The sequence below is a fragment of the Carcharodon carcharias genome, chromosome 1, assembly GCF_017639515.1.
Source record: "Carcharodon carcharias isolate sCarCar2 chromosome 1, sCarCar2.pri, whole genome shotgun sequence".
Taxonomy (NCBI): domain Eukaryota; kingdom Metazoa; phylum Chordata; class Chondrichthyes; order Lamniformes; family Lamnidae; genus Carcharodon; species Carcharodon carcharias.
The window spans coordinates 1651889-1670878 of record NC_054467.1 but is presented as its reverse complement, the minus strand read 5'-3'; the positions used below and the strand labels follow the sequence as shown (position 1 = coordinate 1670878).

The following is an 18990-nucleotide window of genomic DNA, read 5'->3' as shown; positions in this document are numbered from 1 at the left end:
GTTCAAAAAAAAACAGCCCTTAACAGATCTGTCTTTGCCCAAATTGGATCCTGGCCACCATTGCCTGAAATTTAATATTCTGATACTGGTGTTCAAATCCATCCATGGTCATGTCGCTCCCCATCTCTCTATTCTTTGAGAAAACTTTCTTCCTCCACTGTCGCTGGGTCAAAATCCTGAAACTCCCTCCCTAACAGCACTGTGGGTGTACCTCCACCACATGGACTGCAGCGGTAAAAGAAGGCAGCTCACCACCACCTTCTCAAGGGCAATTAGGGATAGGCAATAAATGCTGCCCCAGCCAGCGAAGCCCACATCCCGTGAATGAACAAAGAAAACTCTAGTCTCTTGTGCTCACCCACTTTTTTCACCTCACTATTGGCAGTTGTGCCTTCAGCGGTCTCGTTTTAAAATCCAGAATCCCCTCCCTAATATGCTCCACTTCTTCGCCTCCCTCTCTTCCTTAAAATCTACTTCTTTAATCACGTCTGTCTTGGCTTGGCATCAACTTTTGTCTGACTGCACCTCTGTGAAGCACCTGGGGATATTTTTCAGTGTTCAAGGTACTATATAAAAATGCAAGCTGTCACACTTCCTACCCTCCTCAGCACTTGCCTTTCTTCCCTCTCCTTGAACTCCTCTTTGTCCTCCAAATCCAGGGCCAATACCAGTTCCAGTTGAATGCTCATTTTGAGCTATGCAATAAGCTCAGGTTGACATCAACACCCTACTGGAGGTCTTGCAAAATTATTACTATGTTACAAAGAGTCAGAAACAAGCATATGAAAAAATATCACAGACACTATGGACCAATACATGTATATATAGCCTGCGCACAAGATGTGACAACCATTTCCTAATAACCTCCTTGGCTTGAATTCTGTTCAATTTGGTCCGCTCCTCAGTGGGTACAAACATACATATGAGAGATGTCTTTGTAAATACATTAAAAAAATACATCAAAGGATGTGAACATTACCTCTAAGATTGAGCCAACATTGCTACTTCAAACTACAATAGCAAACAGCCATGCAAGACGCAAAGACTGTGTAAAGTTACTTTTATGTTAACTGCACAGGAGGAATATTTCATATTCTGATGAGATTTGGAGATTCTGTAACTACCATAATGCTACAAGCTGTATTTAATGCACACATTTAAGTAGTTGCTGCTCAATAAAGCTGACTCATATCTGCAGCCTAAGCCAAGAGTTGATCAGAAAGCTTTTTTAGCCAATCATTCTAGTTGAAACACCATTACAGAGGTTACAATGTTCCTCTATTTGACTATGGACTTGCTACATTTGTTTAGAAATTGGACAAGTACTGACAGACTAAGAAATGTGCGCTCACTTATGGAAGTGATTTGCGATGCTGAACTTATCTGGCATCAGATAAATCTTTAATAAAATACACATAAGTTAAACCATGTAGCTCCTGTTGGCAAGTGACCAATCCCAGGCCTTTACTGCTGCTGATCTTCAGCCAGTTGCTGGGGGACAATTTGACATTGTTAGACAGAATTGGAATGTTGTATCAGTTTAGGTGTCTTATTTCAGGAAGGGGGCCATGCAGAACCAATTATATGCAGGATGATAGCTTTTTCAGACAAGAGTAAAAAAACTGGCCCTTTCCTCATTACAGTAAAAAAAAAGGTTAGAAGAACTAACTGCAGTGATTATAATTAGATTTTGCTAAAATAAATATGGAAATACTAATCCCACTGGTTGGTCAGTCAGTTAGTAACTAAATGCAATAAATTTAAGCGGATTATCAAAAGAACAAGAATGTTCAGTTTTTTTTTGATCTACTGGCCGAAAAGATTTGATGCAAAATGAGTTTGGGCTTAACTTTGTTCTTAACGAATATAGAACAAAACTGTCCCAAAAATAAGCAGTATCACTAAAATGGGAATGGCTGAAGTGGGACATGAAAAGGCCACACTAAGTGCGATATGGAGAGTTTTCCTGAAGTTGGTACTAAGGCATATAATTGCAGAACAATAGAGAAAGCTTTACTCTGCAGGTGACTACACCTAGCCAGACAGTACTTGGTGTGGCATCGCCTACATAAGAAAATTGGTTCATTCTCTAGCACTAGCATCTTCATCATCCACACCAAACAATAAAAATGGACATTAAAAGATATCTTTCTCAGGTCTGATAAATATAATTAGGACATTTTTGTAAAGGAACTACATGCACAGTTGTAATTCCATAAATTTACAAGATATCCATTTCTAATATTTTGAGAGAATAAAACAATTCACCTCAGTACTTCAGAGGCATTCTACATTGCATCACTAGAAACAAGTGCTGGAATGCATTGTGCATCTAGAAACATAGAAAACCCCAACAAAAACATTGGACAGACAATATTAGTACAAACTGTTAATTTCTTATACTTTATCAAGAGAATAATTAAAACAAAAGAAAGTTTAGTCAGTTCAGCAACCTCGGCTCCAACAACATCCAAATAATATACTACGTTAAATTAAGTCTGAGAAAGAATTTTATTACTTCGCTGTAATAAGACCAATGAGATCAAGGTGCACTAGAACTATCAAATGTAACCATTCGCAAAGTAAATTTCAAAGTCAGTCAATATGTGGAGCACTTGAGATTCTTCAGTAACTTTAACATGATGGTGCAGAGTTTTATTATTGCCAAAAAATCAGAAGTTCTTAAAATAGTAACGTTCCAGAGCAGGGGTGTCGAAGCTTTAGGACTTTGTGGGCCACTTATGTTTGTACCATGGAGCCTGGAAGGGCACATATAAAGTTCATGGATGAGAGATTCATCTGTTGCACCTCCTCCAGTGGAACACCATTTTGCTGAGGTGCAAAGTGCTGCCAGTTCCTCCCTGCACAACCCGTGTACCCTCCAGCAGGAAAAGGGCACATACAGGCGTGTCCTCTGCATGCAGTGGAAGGCTATGAATCAAAGTTATTCTGATATTACACAACCCAGCTGGCTGGCGTGACACCAGCATATCAAATTTGTACCATGCACACAACAGGTGCAAAGATACAAGACTACACCCTATTCCTTAAAGGGCCAGGCACCCAAGTTGCAGATAAGGTAACTTTTTAAAGAAATTCTGCTATTGAAGGTGTCTGGAAGTACTCTGAATTATTTTTGAAGTTGCTGTGGTTAAGCTCCTGGATTTGCTAGAAAGTGTTGCTGCATTCTTGATAGGGAAGGCAGTGGATATAGTGACCTGTCTACACGAAGGCTCCAATAGATGTGGGGGCAGTAGTGGCAGCGGCAGTGCCTCTGGATTTGCAGCACAAAAGAGATGATGGAGCAGAGGTTCACAGAGGGAAACCGTATGTCCTCTGCCAACTTGGAGTCAAGCTCTTCCATAGTCCTCGACAGTGACTGGTGGCTGTATAGCAAGTCGGCCAATGAACCCAAGCATCTTGGTGTGCATGCCCAACACTCTCCTGTATGCATCCTATCAATGTCATCGCCCCCAAGTCCTCTGCTGCAGAACAGGTCTACATCCTCTCCCTCTCCAGCGATAGCAAACAAACCATTCAATACCCTGGCCTGATTGCAGCTCACTCATGTCTGCGTGACACACCATGTGCTGACCCCAACTCTATCCTTATTCCAAGAGCATGCAATGCCAGTATCTGAGCTGTGTGGCTGGGAGTTTCAGATCAAGTGATGGCACCTCTTTATTAGTGAGGACTTTGTTCTCTCTCTTCCTCTTTGGGCTGCTGTGACTGGGCAATCCCAGCTGTTAGGTGTCTGAACAGAAAATCAGAAGGGGAAGCCGGGGGGGTGAAGGAAGAGGTTGGGATGAAAAACAAGGGGTTCGCGGTCGCATCATCTGCAACTTGCACGTGTCAGGTTGCAAGATGTGGATAAATTGGGAGTTGAAAAGGGGCATAAGGCAGGAACAAACCTTCAATGTTCCTAGTGATGCTTGGTGACATGGACTATGTTGCAGCTTTCTGCCATAGCTGGAGATATGTCAAGGAGCAAGAGGTTGGTGTGAGGTTGGCAGCATTGGTAGGTGTGGAAGGGAGAGGTGGAATATTGTATGTTAGGCATTAGTTCCAAGTGCCAGAAGTATTGTTGGGTAAGAGATGGGGTGTGGTTTAGTGCATTGGGTAGTGATAAGTTGATGGTATGGTGGGTAAATGTTATGTGAAATTGCATTCACTGACCCTTGAACATCAGCAATAAGTCATTACACTTCTTGTGGCACTGCTACCAGGGCCTGACAGCAGGCACTGACCTTCCTGGTCACCTGCTCCCACTCCCTTCTCAGGATGGTCCTTGAAGGCCTCCTGAGCGACCATGGCATCACTCCTCCTGCCCAACTCAATAATGCCTCCAACATCAGTCACCCTAGAACCCTCACTCTGCACCTTGGTGCTGCTTCTCCATTATTTAAATTCCACTAATATTATTCAGTGCAGTTTCCCTTTAAGTGGAACATCATGCCTTTAAGAACATAAGAACAGCAGGCTGGCTGCAACAGCTCACATCTTCACAACACTTCCAGGTCCACAGCTCAGTACCACAATATGAAGAAAGTAGCAATGCGGAAAACACGCTACAATCACGTGGGTGAGGTGGGTACACAAATTTCCATGCTGTCCAACTCAAAGGGTACCAGTGCAGGCAAGTCGAGAATGTCCAAAAATGGAGCACATGAATTTCTAGCCTTAGTGTTCTCATTTTTTTGTACATGCATATGAGCCCCTTTTTTAACATTCGTTCATGGGATGTAGGCATCATTGGCTAGGATAGCATTTATTGCCCATCCCCAATTGCCTGGTATTTTGATTTTAAATATATCCACCAAGAAGCCACAACGTTAAACCAATTCCAATTACCAGTTATCAAAAACATATGAACATACGAATTAGGACCAGGAGTAGGCCAATCGGCCCTCGAGCCTGCTCCACCATTCAATAAAGTCATGGTTGATATAATTGCAACCTCAACTCCACATTCCCACCTACCCCTGAAGACCTTTCACCCCCATTGTTAATCAAGGATCCATCTGACTCTGCCTTAAAAATATTCAAAGACTTTGCTTCCACCGCCTTTTGAGGAAGAGAGTTCCAAAGACTCATGACCCTCAGAAAAAAATTCTCTTCACTGTTGTCTGAAAATTTTTTTTATTCACTCATGGGATGTGGGCTTCGCTGGCTAGGCCAGCATTTATTGCCCATCTCTAATTGCCCTTGTTCAGAGGGCATTGAAGAGTCAACCACATTGCTGTGGGTCTACAGTCACGTGTAACCAGGTAAGGACGGCAGATTTCCTTCCCTAAAGGACATTAGTGAACTAGATGGGTTTTTAGTACAATCGGCAATGGTTTCACAGTCATTATCAGACTTTTATAATTCCAGATTTTTATTGAATTCAAATTTCACCATCTCCCATGGTGGGATGCAGACCAGGGTCCCCAGAGCATTACCCTGGGTCTCTGGAATACTAGTCCAGTGATAGTACCACTATGTCACCGCCTCCCCTCCTCTTCTTTTTTTAAAAACAGTGACCCCTAGTTCTAGGTTCTCTCACAAGGGGAAACATCCTCTCCACATCCACCCTGTCAAGACCCCTCAGAATCTCAAAACTTTCATCAAGTTGCCTTTTACTCTTCTAAATTCCAGTCGATACAAGCCCAGCCTGTCCGATCTTTCCTCATAAGACAACCTGCCCATTCCTGGTATTAGTTTAGTAAACTTTCTCTGAACTGCTTCTAATGCATTTACACCTTTCCTTAAATAAGGAGACCAATACTGTATACAATACTCCAGATGTGGCCCCACCTGTGCCCTGTACAACTGAAGAATAACCTCTCTACTTTTGTAATCACAAATAAACAATAACATTCAATTAGCTTTCCTAATTACTTGCTGTACCTGCATACTAACCTTTTGTGATTCATGCCCCAGGACACCCAGATCCCTCTAAACCTCAGAGCTCTGCAATCTCTCACCATTTAGATAATAAGCTTCTTTTCTATTCTTTCTGCCAAAATGGACAATTTCACATTTATCCACATTATAATCCATTTATCAGATCTTTGCCCAATCACTGAACCTGTCTATTTCACTTTGCAGCCTCCTTATGTCCTCTTCATAACTTATTTTCCTACCTGTCTTTGTGACATCTTTAAATTTAGCAACCATACCTTCTGTCCCTTCATCCAAGTCATTTGTATAAAATGTAAGAAGCTGAGGCCCCAGCAATGATCCCTGTGGTACATCACTCATCACATCCTGCCAACCAGAAAATGACCCATTTATGCCAACTCTGTTTCCGTTAGCTAGCCAATCTTCTATCCATGTCAATACATTACCCCTTACACCATGAACTTTTATTTTCTGCAATAATCTTTGATGTGGCACATTATCGAATTCCTTCTGGAAATCTAAATACAGTACATTCACCCGTGTCCCTTTGTCCACAGCACATTTGACTCCTTCAAAGAACTGCAATAAATTGCTTAAACTTGATTTCCGTCTCACAAACCATGTTGACTCTGCCGATTGCCTCGAATTTTTCCAAGTGCCCTGTTCTAACATCTTTAATAAGTGCTTCTAACATTTTCCCTATGACCAATGTTAAGCTAACTGGACTACAGTTTCCTTCATTCTGTCTCCCTCCCTTTTAATGGAGTAATAATGGAGTTACATTTGCTATTTTCCAATCTAATGGAACCTTCTCCGAATCTAGGGAAATTTGGAAAATGAAAGCCAAAGCATCAACTATCTCACTAGCCACTTCTTTTAAGATTCTAGGATGAAGTCCATCAGAACCCAGGGATTTGTTAGCCCACAGCTCCAACAATTTGCTCAATACCACTTCCATGGTGATTGTAATTTTCTTCAGTTCCTCCCTCGTTTCCGTTTTCTGATTTACAGCTATTTCTGAGAATTATTTGTATCCTCTATGGTGAAGACTGGTGCAAAATACCTGTTCAATTCATCTGCCGAATCCTTACTTTCCATTAATGCCAAAGATTCACTTTCTATAGGACCAACATTCATTTTGTTAACTCTCCTTTTTTAAATATTTATAGAAACTCTTCCTTTGAGTCTTTATGTTTCTGGTAGCTTTGTCCCGTACTTAATTTTTTTCATTCCTTATTAATCTTGTCATTTTTTGTTGCTCTTTATATTATGTCCAATCTTCTAATCTGCCTCCCATCTTTGTGCAATTATATGCATTTTCATTAAGTTTGATATTGTCTTTAACTTTTTCAATTAACATGATTGGTGGGTCCTCCTCTTGGAATTTTTCTCACTCATTGGTATGTATCTATTCTGTGTATTCTGAAATATCCCTTTAAATGTCTGCCACTGTATCTCTATTGACCTATCCCTTAACCTTATTTGCCAGTTCACTTTAGCTAGCTCTGCTTTCATGCCCTCATAATTACCCTTATTTAATTTTAAAATACTAGACTTGGACCCACTCATCTCTCCCTCAAACTAAATGTAAAATTCAATCATATGATCACTGCTACCAAGGGGTGCCCTCACTATGAGGTTATCAATTAACCCAATCTTGTTGCACAAAACCAGCTCTAGAGTAGCCTGCTCTCTGGTTGGCTCCAGAATGTACTGTTCTAAGAAACTATCCTGAAAACATTCTGTGGACTCATCAACGCTACCTTTGCCCATCTGATTTTTCGAGTCTATATGTAGATTAAAAGCCCCCATGATTAGCTCCAATTATCTTTTATCCTATTTTCAATCTTTTTTCCCACCACCGTCCCGTCCCCCTACCCCACCGCAAGGACCATTTGTCACTTGTTCATGTTGTTCTTTCCAGAGTGCTTACCCTTGTCCTGCCGTTATCACATTCTGCTTTCTGACCTTAACGCCATCAGCACCTCCTTTAACCAGTATCACTGTCATTAACACCCCTTTGTCCTTTTGTCCATGACATCTGTGGCAATCTCTCCTTTGCCTCCATCTATCACTGGCCTTCTAACCAGCTTCACCTGCTCCATTCCGCTTAAACAGTATAAATTTCATTACATTTTTACTTCTCTTTAGCTCTGAAGAGTCAAAAGAACTCAAAAATGTTAATTCTGTTTTTTTCTCTCCATAGATGCTGTAAGACCTGCTGAGTTTATCCAGCATTTTGTTTCTTTTTCAGATTTCCAGCATCGGCAGTATTTTGCTTTTATCCAATTATCTCTTCCTTTATACTCTGTCCTACAGTGTAGTTACAATTAGGGGGTCTGTACACCTACTGCATAGTTACAATTAGTGGGTCTGTAAACCTACTGCATAGTTACAATTAGGGGGTCTGTACACCTACTGCATAGTTACAATTAGGGGGTTTGTAAGCCATTCCCACAAGTGGCTTCTTGCTTTTATCATTTCTCATCTCAGCCCAAATCACTTCTACATCCTGGTTTCCTGAACTTTGGTCATCCCCCTCTGTTCTGCTAACACCATCATTAATTAACAGAGCCACCTCTCCAACTTTTCCTAACTCCCTGTCCTTCCTAAATGTCACATACCCTTCGATATTCAGGTCCCAATCTATGTCACCCTGCAGCCTTGTCTCTGTAATGGCTATCAGATCGTACTTATTTATTTCTATTTACACTATCAGTTCACCTGTTTTGTTTCGAGTGCTATGTGCATTCAGATACAGAGCGTATAGTTTTGTCCTTTTATTATTTTTCTAACATCTAGCCTTATCTGCTGAATTACTTTTAGATTTGTACTCTTTGTCCCTTCCTGTAACGGTCTGTTTATCATTTGCCATATTAGTACCTTTCTCTCTTGCCTTGTCTCTACTCTTTGGTATACCACATCTTCCCAAATCTGATCCCTTGCTCCCACTATTTAGTTTGAAACCCTCTCTACTTCCCTAGTTATGCAGCTCGCTAGAACACCAGCCCCAGCGTGGTTCAGGTGTATGGTACAGCCTCCACTTTCCCCAGCACTGGTGCTAGTGCCCCACACACCAGAACCCACTTCTCCCACACCAGTCTTTGAGCCATACATTCATTTTTCTGATCTATTTGTCCTATGTCAATTTGCACGTGGCTCAGGTAATAATCCAGAGATTATTACCTTTACCTTCTTAATTTGATGCCTAACACCTTATACGAATTATGTAGAACCTCCTTCCTCATCCTGCCTATGCCATTGGTACCCACATGGACAAGACAACTGGATCCCTCTCCGTCCCACTGTAAGTTCCTCTTCAGCCCTGAGCAAACGTCCCGAACCCCACCACCAGGTAGGCGACATAGTCAATCCCCCTCATTAAACTGTCCTCTACTACCACTACATTCCTTTCTGCTCCCACCACTTGAATGACTTCCCGTACCTCAGTACCATGGTCAGTCAGCTCATCCACCCTGCAGCCCCACTTTCATCCCAGCAAGCTGAAAGAACCTCAAAAATTCTGGACAATTGCAGAGGCTGACATTCCTGCTCTCTGGGTCCCCTCACCTGCCTCATCAGCTGCAGTCACACCCTCCTGACTCTGACCACCTTACAAATCAGAAAACCCTATCCTAGTGGATGTGGCCACCTCCTGATACAAAGCGTGAAGGTAACTTTCCCCTTCCCTGATGTGTTGCAGTGTCCGCAGCTCAGCCTCCAGGTCAATGACTCTGAGCCAAAGCTCCTCAAGTTGCAGACACTTACTGCAGACATATTTACACTGGATCACACTGGTATCGAGGAGCTCCTACATGCTGCAAATCATGACACATCACCTGTGCTGCCATCCTTACATGTTTTAATTAATTACTTAATTATTTTATTTTATGTACTTTACTAATCTTACCACAAACTCCTGTACTATTTTAAACCTTAGGAATAGAATAAACCTTAACCACTTACCGGATACTCTTCTAACAGCTAGCTTCTTCCCCTATGATAGAGCAAGAACCAATTCAACCAAAAAGTTGAATAAAGGTCTTTCTAGCAAATTGACAAAAAAATACGAGCACAAATACTCAAAACGACTGGGCTTTGAGAGTCAGATTGCCAGAGTTTGGGGACTGCATGTGGCCCATGGGCAGCAATTTGCACACTCCTGTTCTAGATCAAAGCTTACCTGATGAAAAGGCTATGCCTAGACATGTATTGAAACCTGTAATTGCCAGGATATCATCAAAGCTGCCTGCAGCCATAAGTAGCGTTGGGATTCCCTTGTCAACACCATAGCGTTCTTTCTGAAGCAGCAGCATGCATGGGACAACGACAGCAGGTGACACTGCACCCATCACAAACCTGGGAACATGGAGGAAAAACAAGATATATGAACACATATAATGTGAACACTAAAATTATTTGAAATTACACTGGGAGAGAGTATTAATCTGAGAAAGTTATCTAATTTTAGTTAGGCTGTAAACTTCACTGCTCTAATGTATGCAGACTTGGTTTTCTTAAAGTAGAATTTTAAGTAATTGAATGAGATTGCTGAATTTCTCTACATTTAACATGTATTTATATAGAGCCTTTAACATAATAAAACATCCCAAGCAGATCAGCCTAGATCTTATTGAATGGCGGGGCAGGCTTGAACGGCTGAATGGCCTACTCCTGTTCCTATTTCTTATGTTCATATGTTCTTAAGGCACTTCACAGGAGGATTATAAAACTAAAAATGACACCAACATATGTATGTACATATGTAAGCCACATAAGGAAATTTTAAATCAGGTGACCAAAAGCTTAGTCAAAGAGGCAGGTTTTAAGCAGTGTCCTGGAGGAGGTAAGGGGGTAGAGAGGCAGAGAGGGGATTCCAGAGCTTAGGACCCAAGCAGCTGAAGGCATGGCCGCTAATGTTGGAACCTTTAAAATTGAGGATGCTCAGGAGGCCCAAACTGGAGGAGTGCAAATATCAAAGGATGGGGCTGGAGGAGCTTCTAGAGTTAGAGAAGGGCAACACCATGGAGGAATTTTAAGACAAGGATGAGAATTTTAAAACTAAGCTGTTGATTGATCAGGAGCCAATGTAGGTCAGCGAGCACAGGGGTGATGGGGGAACATGGCTTAGTGGGAGTTAAGAAACCAGCAGCAAAGTTTTGAATGAGTAAGTTTACAGAAGGTAGAATGAGGGAGACCAGCCAAGAGTTCATTGGATCAGTAAAGTCCAGAGGTAACAAAGGTATGAATGAATGATTTAGCAGACAAGCCAAGATGCGAGTCGGGCAATGCTACGGTGGTGGAACTTGATGATCTTAGTGATGGCGCAAATGCGCTTGGAATCTCAACTCAGGGTCAAACATGATACCAAGGTTGCAAATAGATTGGTTTAGTCTCAGACTGTTGCCAGGGAAAGGGATGAGGTTGGTAGGCAAGGAATGGAGTTTTCAGCAGAGAAGTTTGGAGCAGGTCTAAAAGCAATGGCTTCCATCTCCCCAGTATTTAATTGGAGGACATTTCTGCTCATGCGGTACTGGATGTCAAATAAGCAGTCTGGTAATTTAGCAACAGTGGAGGAGTCAAGAGAGGTAGAACTGCATGTCATCAAACTGCACATGAAAACTAACGCTGTTCTTTCAGATAATGTCACCAAGAGGCAGCATTTAGGTTAGAAATAGGAGGGGGACAAAGGATAGATGCCTGGAAGCCTTTAGAGGTAATGGTACAGGAGCAGGAAAAAAAGTCATTGCAACTGATACTCTGGCCACCATCAGATAGATTAGAATGGAGGCAGGTGAGAGTCGTCCCAACCATCTGGATGACAGTGGAGGGAAATGGTGTAATTAACTGTGTCAAAGGCTGCATTCTAGACAAACATTTTTCCCTCCCTACCAATGGCAGACTCCCTCTGAAGAGAGGGGGATGCAAATGGGAACCTGCCCTGTCCATGAGATGGTATCCTGACCCAAGAAGAGAGTCAGGGTCACAGCGAGTTAGGCTTGGTGGGTGGAAATCCTGCCTTGCTACTGCCCCAGAGGCAGATCAACAGTGTAATGTTAACATTTAGCACCAAATGCATCCAATTTTATACACTGATTTTTACTTCTTAATTTTCCATTAATGAACACAAACCATTTGGAACTGTTTGGATTTTACCCATTCTATAACATTTTGAGATGCCACCCTGGTTAGCGAGCACAAATTAGTTTTAATTATTTTGTAGACAGAATTGTCTCAACAGCATTTTCATTGTAAACACAATCCATTTTGCTAAATTTAATTCAGGTAGATAAAGCCTTTTCAAAACATACCTATTAAAATTTAACTAACATATTAAGTCCAATAAGTATTTCATGATGAGAAATATTACCTGGTCTGTTCTTTGTTTCTAATTATTTGTCCTTTGTCTTCCAGGAAAAAATGAGAACTATTATATTAGACAATGCCTTATTGGAATTAACTTAATTTTCCAAGACAGTTGATTTATTTTATTTGGAATTCAACAGAATATTTGGTGTGTATATTAAAGTAAAAATATACTCAAAAGAAAGAAAGATGTGCTTTACAGCCAGTTAAGTACTTTTGAAGCATCGTCATTGTTGTAATGTAGGAAATGTGACAACCGATTTGCACAGAGCAAACTTCTCCAAACAGCAGTGTGATGATATTGAGAGAATCTGTTTTCTTGTTTGATGGGATAAAGATTGGCCAGGACAAGCAAGACAACTCCCCTGTCCTTCTTCAAATAGGATAATAGGATCTTATACATTCACCTGAGAGAGTAGACAGGCCTCGGCTTAAAGTCTCATCTGACAGAAGGCATCTCTGACAGTGCAGCACACCCAGAGTAATGCACTGGAGTGTCAACTTTGCTTTTTGTGCTCAAATCCTTGAGTGGGACTTGAACCCACAACCTTCTGACTCAGATGTGAGTGTGCTATTAACTGAGCCACGGCCGACAGAACTAAAATATATCAAATAAGAATTTTTATTAAAATAAAATTTAAATCTAGACTAAGATCCTGAAATTCTATAAATATTTTATTGTATTTCGGTGTAATTATTGTCAGCTGTTCTTTTAATAAATGTGCTTACCCCAAGATAAAACTCCATGACCATGGCAGATGCAGTAGATAATGCCCAAGAACTGCACAAACACAAGCTTCACTAAGACAAGGACCAAATGCCAGCCTAAGACACACAGCCTTCAATTTCCGAAGAGCCTAAGAATAAAAGTATCTTGTGTTACCTCAGAAAGAATAAAAATCAACTCAAAACGATGGCAAAGTCAATGCTCTATTAGAACATAGGAAAAAGGAGTAGACCATATGGCCTTCAAGCCTGCTCCACCATTCAAATATGAACATGATTGTTCATCAGCCTTAACTTCACTTGCCTACCTGCTGCTCCCCATATTCCTCGATTCCCTGAGAGGCCAAAAATCTGCCTATCTCAGCTTTAAATCTATTCAATGATGAAGCATCTTCAACCCTCTGGGATAAAGAATTTCAAAGATTCACAGCTCTAATAAATTTCTCCTCAACTGTTCTAAATGATTGACCCGTATCCTGAGACTGTGCCAGTGTTCTAAACTCCCCAGCCAGGAGAAACAATCTCTGAAACACAAGATTCTGAAAGGAGCTTGACAGGGTAGACACAGAGATCTTCTCAACAAAAACAGAATTACCTGGAAAAACTCAGCAGGTCTGGCAGCATCAGCGGAGAAGAAAAGAGTTGACGTTTCGAGTCCTCATGACCCTTCGACCTCGAAGGGTCATGAGGACTCGAGACGTCAACTCTTTTCTTCTCCGCCGATGCTGCCAGACCTGCTGAGTTTTTCCAGGTAATTCTGTTTTTGTTTTGGATTTCCAGCATCCGCAGTTTTTTTGTTTTTATCACAGAGATCTTCTCTCCTTGTTCTAAACTTCAGAGAATGTAAGCCCAATTTACTCAGCCTCTCATCCCAGGAAACAATCCTGTGAACATTCATTGCACGTCCTCCAATGCAAGTCTATCCTTCCTTAAAAATGGAGCCCAAAATTGAACACACTGCTCCAGGCATGGTCTCGCCAAAGCCCTGAATAATTGTAGCAAGTCTTCTTTATTCTTGTATGCCAATCCTCTTCCAATGAAGGCCAACATGCCATTTGCCTTCCTGATTGCTTGCTATACCTGCATGCTAACTTTGTGTTCCTTGTACGAGCACACCCAAGTCCCTTTGAACATCGACATTTACAAGTTTCAAGTCTTTTAAAAAATGTTCTGCCTTTCGAGTCTTATGACCAAAGTGAATAAATTCACACATCCTCACATGATACTTCATCTGCAACTTTGTTGCTTACTCACCCAACCTATCTTAATCGCTGCAGCCTCTGTGTCCTCCTCACAGCTTAGATTTCCACCTAGCTTTGTATCATTAGAAAACCTAGAATCATTACTCTTGGTCTCTTTCTCTAAGTCACTAATAAAGATTGTGAACAGCTGTGACCTGAGCACTGATCCTCACAACACTCCACTAGTCACAGCCTGCCAACTTGAAAATGTTCCATTTATTCCTACTGTGTGCTTCCTGCCTATTAACCAGTCATCTATCCATGCTAACATATTACCCAAACTCAATGAGCTATTCCCTCGTGCATTAATCTTTTGTGTAGCACCTTATCAAATGCTGTTTGAACATCCAAGTAAACAACATCCATTGGTTTCCCGTTTATCTACCCCACTAGCTACATCCTCAAATAATAATTAAAATTTGTCAAATATGATTTCTCTTTCATGAAACCGTGTCGACTTAGAAAATTGTAATATGAGTAGACTAAGTGTAGTGTTAAGAATTCCTTAATAAGAGATTCTAGAATCTTACTGACAACTGATCTCAGGCTAATCGGCCTATAGTTCCCCATTTGCTTTCTTCCTCCTATCTTGAATAGCGGAGTTACATTTATTAACTTACAATCTACTGAGACCATGTCAGGATCTAGGGATGTTGGAAAATCATAACCAGTGCATCCAGTATCTCTGCAGCTACCTCTTTTAGAACCCTGGGGTGCAAGTCCTGGGGATTTGTGGCATTTTAATCCCAAAGTTTCTCTAATACTTTTTCTTTGTTGATATTAATTACCTTAAATTCCTCACTCTTTTAGCCCCTTGATTCCCCTCTATTTCTGATATGTTTCTTCTACTGTTAAGGCAGACACAAAGTATTTGTTCAATGTTTATGCCATTCCCTCATTCCCCATGATAATTTCTCCTGTCTTTACCTCTTAAGGTGCAGCATTTCCTTTAACTACTCCTCTTCTTTTTATATAATTGTAAAAGCTCTTACAATCTGTTTTTCTATTCCTGGCAAGTTTACTTTCATATTCTATTATTTCCCGTCTTATCAAATTTTTGGTGCGACAGGAAGCAGAGAATTGGGATGAGGAGGGTTAAAAACTAAAATCCATTTAACGTGACCTCAATCCTCCATTTCTACAGCAGTGAATATCAGGGATGTGGTGAGGCGAGACGCTTATTAGCATAACATAAGCCCAATTGCTGCACTGTTTTCCTGGTGGGTCAGGACACTTGGCAGTGAAACAGAGGTGGGAGTTGTCAGTTTTCAAAGGTTAATGTAATTCCTTGTGGGCCAGGAAAAGCAGGAGTGCTTTCCAATGTCCCTTAAGGAAGCCTTTGGCCTTCCTACCTCCCCTACTTAGTACAATGCTATCTTTACCTCAATCTCTTACAACACATTGATTAAGCCTTTTTCAAAAAAAGAAAGCACAATATAACTTTTACCTTGGATTTAACTTTTATAATCCTCATCTTTCAGAGTTAAATGAAGCCAAACTGAACAGAAAGTTGAGGATAATAAAGTAAAATATTGCAACAGTAGCTGGAAATCTAATAATGCATTCTGTGAAATTAGGTACACATTACATGTTCATGTTGCAGAATTCAAATTTAGCTAACAGAGTCAGAGGTCTAGGCAAAAATATCAACTCCAAGCCCAGGCTTTCGGGGCAGTTGGGAATTTTAAAAAGACAACTCTAATGAAAACTCCAAAACATATAAAGATATTTTGATAAACAACTTTAATCATGTTAATTTGAAATATGTATCACTTTGAATTTTATATTTTAATTAAACATTAATTTGGACATTAGAAATATGTTACTGAGGGAAAGAGGGCAGCTACACTTTTCTTCAGAAGGAATTTTGAAGAATATGGGAATCTGGGATCACATTGCAGAGTGCCAAAATTACACAGGTGGTTTCCATTGTAAATGTTAGCAAAAGAAAGTATGATTGGAAGTTAGCACAGAAAGGAAGTTAAGTGGCATAGACAGGACATACACACATGTGCAATATTTTGTATTATGCTACCGATATAGATAGAAATATAGTTGGAAATGTATATTAATATGGCACAATATTGTGGAAGTAGTTTCATTTAATTTTGGAACTTTATCTTCAGAAGGTAGGCATCATGGCACACATCACATTTCAAGTTTTAATGATTTGAACTGAATTAAAACATTGGCCATGTTTTTATATTCATTTGTTATTAATGGACATAGTAGGTACTATAAATATGCAGAACAATTCAAAAGAAAACAATTTGCATGCATGCCTAAGTAAGGGGTGCTTGTGTTAACACAGGAAGTAGCTAAATGTGCAAAATTAGCTCACAGAAGAAGCAAAGGAATGGAGAAAATATTTGGGCATAATCTCAGGCTTTAATTAGCACCATCCTTCAAACCAATAAGTTTTGATAGTATCTCCAACGGGAAAGCAACAATTCTACCTGTTTAAAAGCAAAAAACTGCAGATGTTGGAAATCCAAAACAAAAACAAAAATAAAAATACCTGGAAAAACTCAGCAGGTCTGGCAGCATCTGCGGAGAGGAACCCAGTTAACGTTTCGAGTCTGTATGACTCTTCAACAGAACTAAATAAAAATAGAACAGAGGTGAAATTTAAGCTGGTTTGGGGGGCGGGTGGGACAAGTAGAGCTGGATAGAGGGCCAGTGATAGGTGGAGATAACCAAAAGATGTCACAGACAAAAGGACAAAGAGGTGTTGAAGGTGATGATATTATCTAAGGAATGTGCTAATTAAGGGTAGAAAGCAGGACAAGCAAGGTACAGATAGCCCTAGTGAGGGGTGGGGTGGGGTGAAGGTATCAAAATAACCTAAAAGGCAGAGATAAAAGAATGATTGGAAATACATTTAAAAGTAATGGAAATAGGTGGGAAAAGAAAAATCTGTATAAATTATTGGAAAAAAGGGGGGGATCGGAAAGGGGGTGGGGATGCAGGAGACAGTTCAAGATCTAAAATTGTTGAACTCAATATTTAGTCCGGAAGGCTGTAAAGTGCCTGGTCAGAAGATGAGGTGCTGTTCCTCCAGTTTGCGTTGAGCTTCACTGGAACAATGCAGCAGGCCAAGGACGGACATGTGGGCATGAGAACAGGGTGGGGTGTTGAAATGGCAGCGACAGGAGGTCTGGGTCATGCTTGTGGACAGACCAAAGGTGTTCTGCAAAGCAGTCACCCAGTCTGCGTTTGGTCTCTCCAATGTAGAGGAAACCGCATTGGGAGCAACAAGTGCAGTAGACTAAATTGAGGGAAGTGCAAGTGAAATGCTGCTTCACTTGAAAGGAGTGTTTGGGCCCTTGGACGGTGAGGAGAGGGGAAGTAAAGGGACAGGTGTTACATCTTCTGCAGTTGCATGGGAAGGGGTTCAGGTGTAGGGGATGATGGAGGAGTGGACCAGGGTGTCCTGGAGGGAATGATCCCTGCAGAATGCCGCCGGGGGAAGAGGTGAAGGGAAGATGTGTTTGGTGGTGGCATCATGCTGGAGTTGGCGGAAATGGCGGAGGATGATCCTTTGAATGCGGAGGCTGGTGGGGTGATAAGTGAGGACAAGGGGGACCCTATCATGTTTCTGGGAGGGAGAGGAAGGTATGAGGGCGGATGCACGGGAGATGGGCCAGACACGGTTGAGGGCCCTGTCAACGACCGTGGGTGGAAAACCTCGGTTACGGAAGAAGGAAGACATGTCAGACGAACTGTTTTTGAAAGTGGCATCATCAGAACAGATGCAACGGAGGGGAAGGAACTGAGAGAATGGGATGGAGTCCTTACAGGAAGCAGGGTGTGAGGAGCTGTAGTCGAGGTAGCTGTGGGAGTCGGTAGGCTTGTAGTGAATATTGGTGGACAGTCTTTCACCAGAAATTGAGACAGAGAGATCAAGGAAGGGAGGGGAAGTGTCAGAGATGGACCATGTGAAAATGATGGAGGGGTGGAAATTGGAAGAAAAATTCATAAATTAATCCAGGTCCAGACGAGAGCATGAAGCAGCACCGAAGCAATCATTGATGTACCGGAGAAAGAGTTGTGGGAGGGGGCCAGAGTAGGACTGGAACAAGGAATGTTCCACATACCCCATAAAGAGACAGGCATAACTGGGGCCCATGCGGGTACCCATAGCAACACCTTTTATTTGGAGGAAGTGAGAGGAGTTTAAGGAGAAATTGTTCAGTGTGAGAACAAGTTCAGCCAGAGTGAGGAGATAGTGGTGGAGGGATTGTTCGAGGAAGAAGCGGAGAGCCATCAGACCATCCCGGTGGGGGATGGAGGTGTAGAGGGATTGGATGTCCATGGTGAAGAGGAGGAACAGCACCTCATCTTCCGACTAGGCACTTTACAGCCTTCCGAAATGAATATTGAGTTCAACAATTTTAGATCATGAACTCTCTCCTCCATCCCCACCCCCTCTTTTTTCTTTTTTTTTCCCCAATAATTTATATAGATTTTTCTTTTCCCACCTATGTCCAATATTTTTAAATGTACTTCCATCCATTGTTTTATCTCTGCCTTTTAGACTATTTTGATTCCTTCACCCTACCCCACCCCCACTAGGGCTATCTGTACCTTGCTTGTCCTGCTTTCTACCCTTAATTAGTACATTCCTTAGATAATATCACCACCTTCAACACCTCTTTGTCCTTTTGTCCGAGACATCTTTTGGTTATCTCCACCTATCACTGGCCCTCTATCCAGCTCTACCTGTCCCACCCGCACCCCCCCTCCACAAACCAGCTTATACTTCACCTCTGTT

The 18990-nt window shown here is 41.4% G+C and overlaps 1 protein-coding gene across 7 annotated transcripts in view; it reads right to left on the bottom strand.

The window, feature by feature from the left end:
* The window catches only part of LOC121277425 (sodium/hydrogen exchanger 9B2-like), a 139214-nt gene that overhangs the window by 26980 nt on the left and 93244 nt on the right, over window positions 1-18990 (bottom strand). For all 7 annotated transcript variants that reach the window (XM_041186891.1, XM_041186872.1, XM_041186901.1 and 4 more), the window contains 2 exons: window positions 12979-13106; window positions 10067-10242 (listed from right to left, as the gene is read on the bottom strand). In XM_041186891.1, the coding sequence (XP_041042825.1) occupies window positions 10067-10242; window positions 12979-13106 (304 nt within the window). The remainder of the gene's footprint in view (window positions 1-10066; window positions 10243-12978; window positions 13107-18990) is intronic.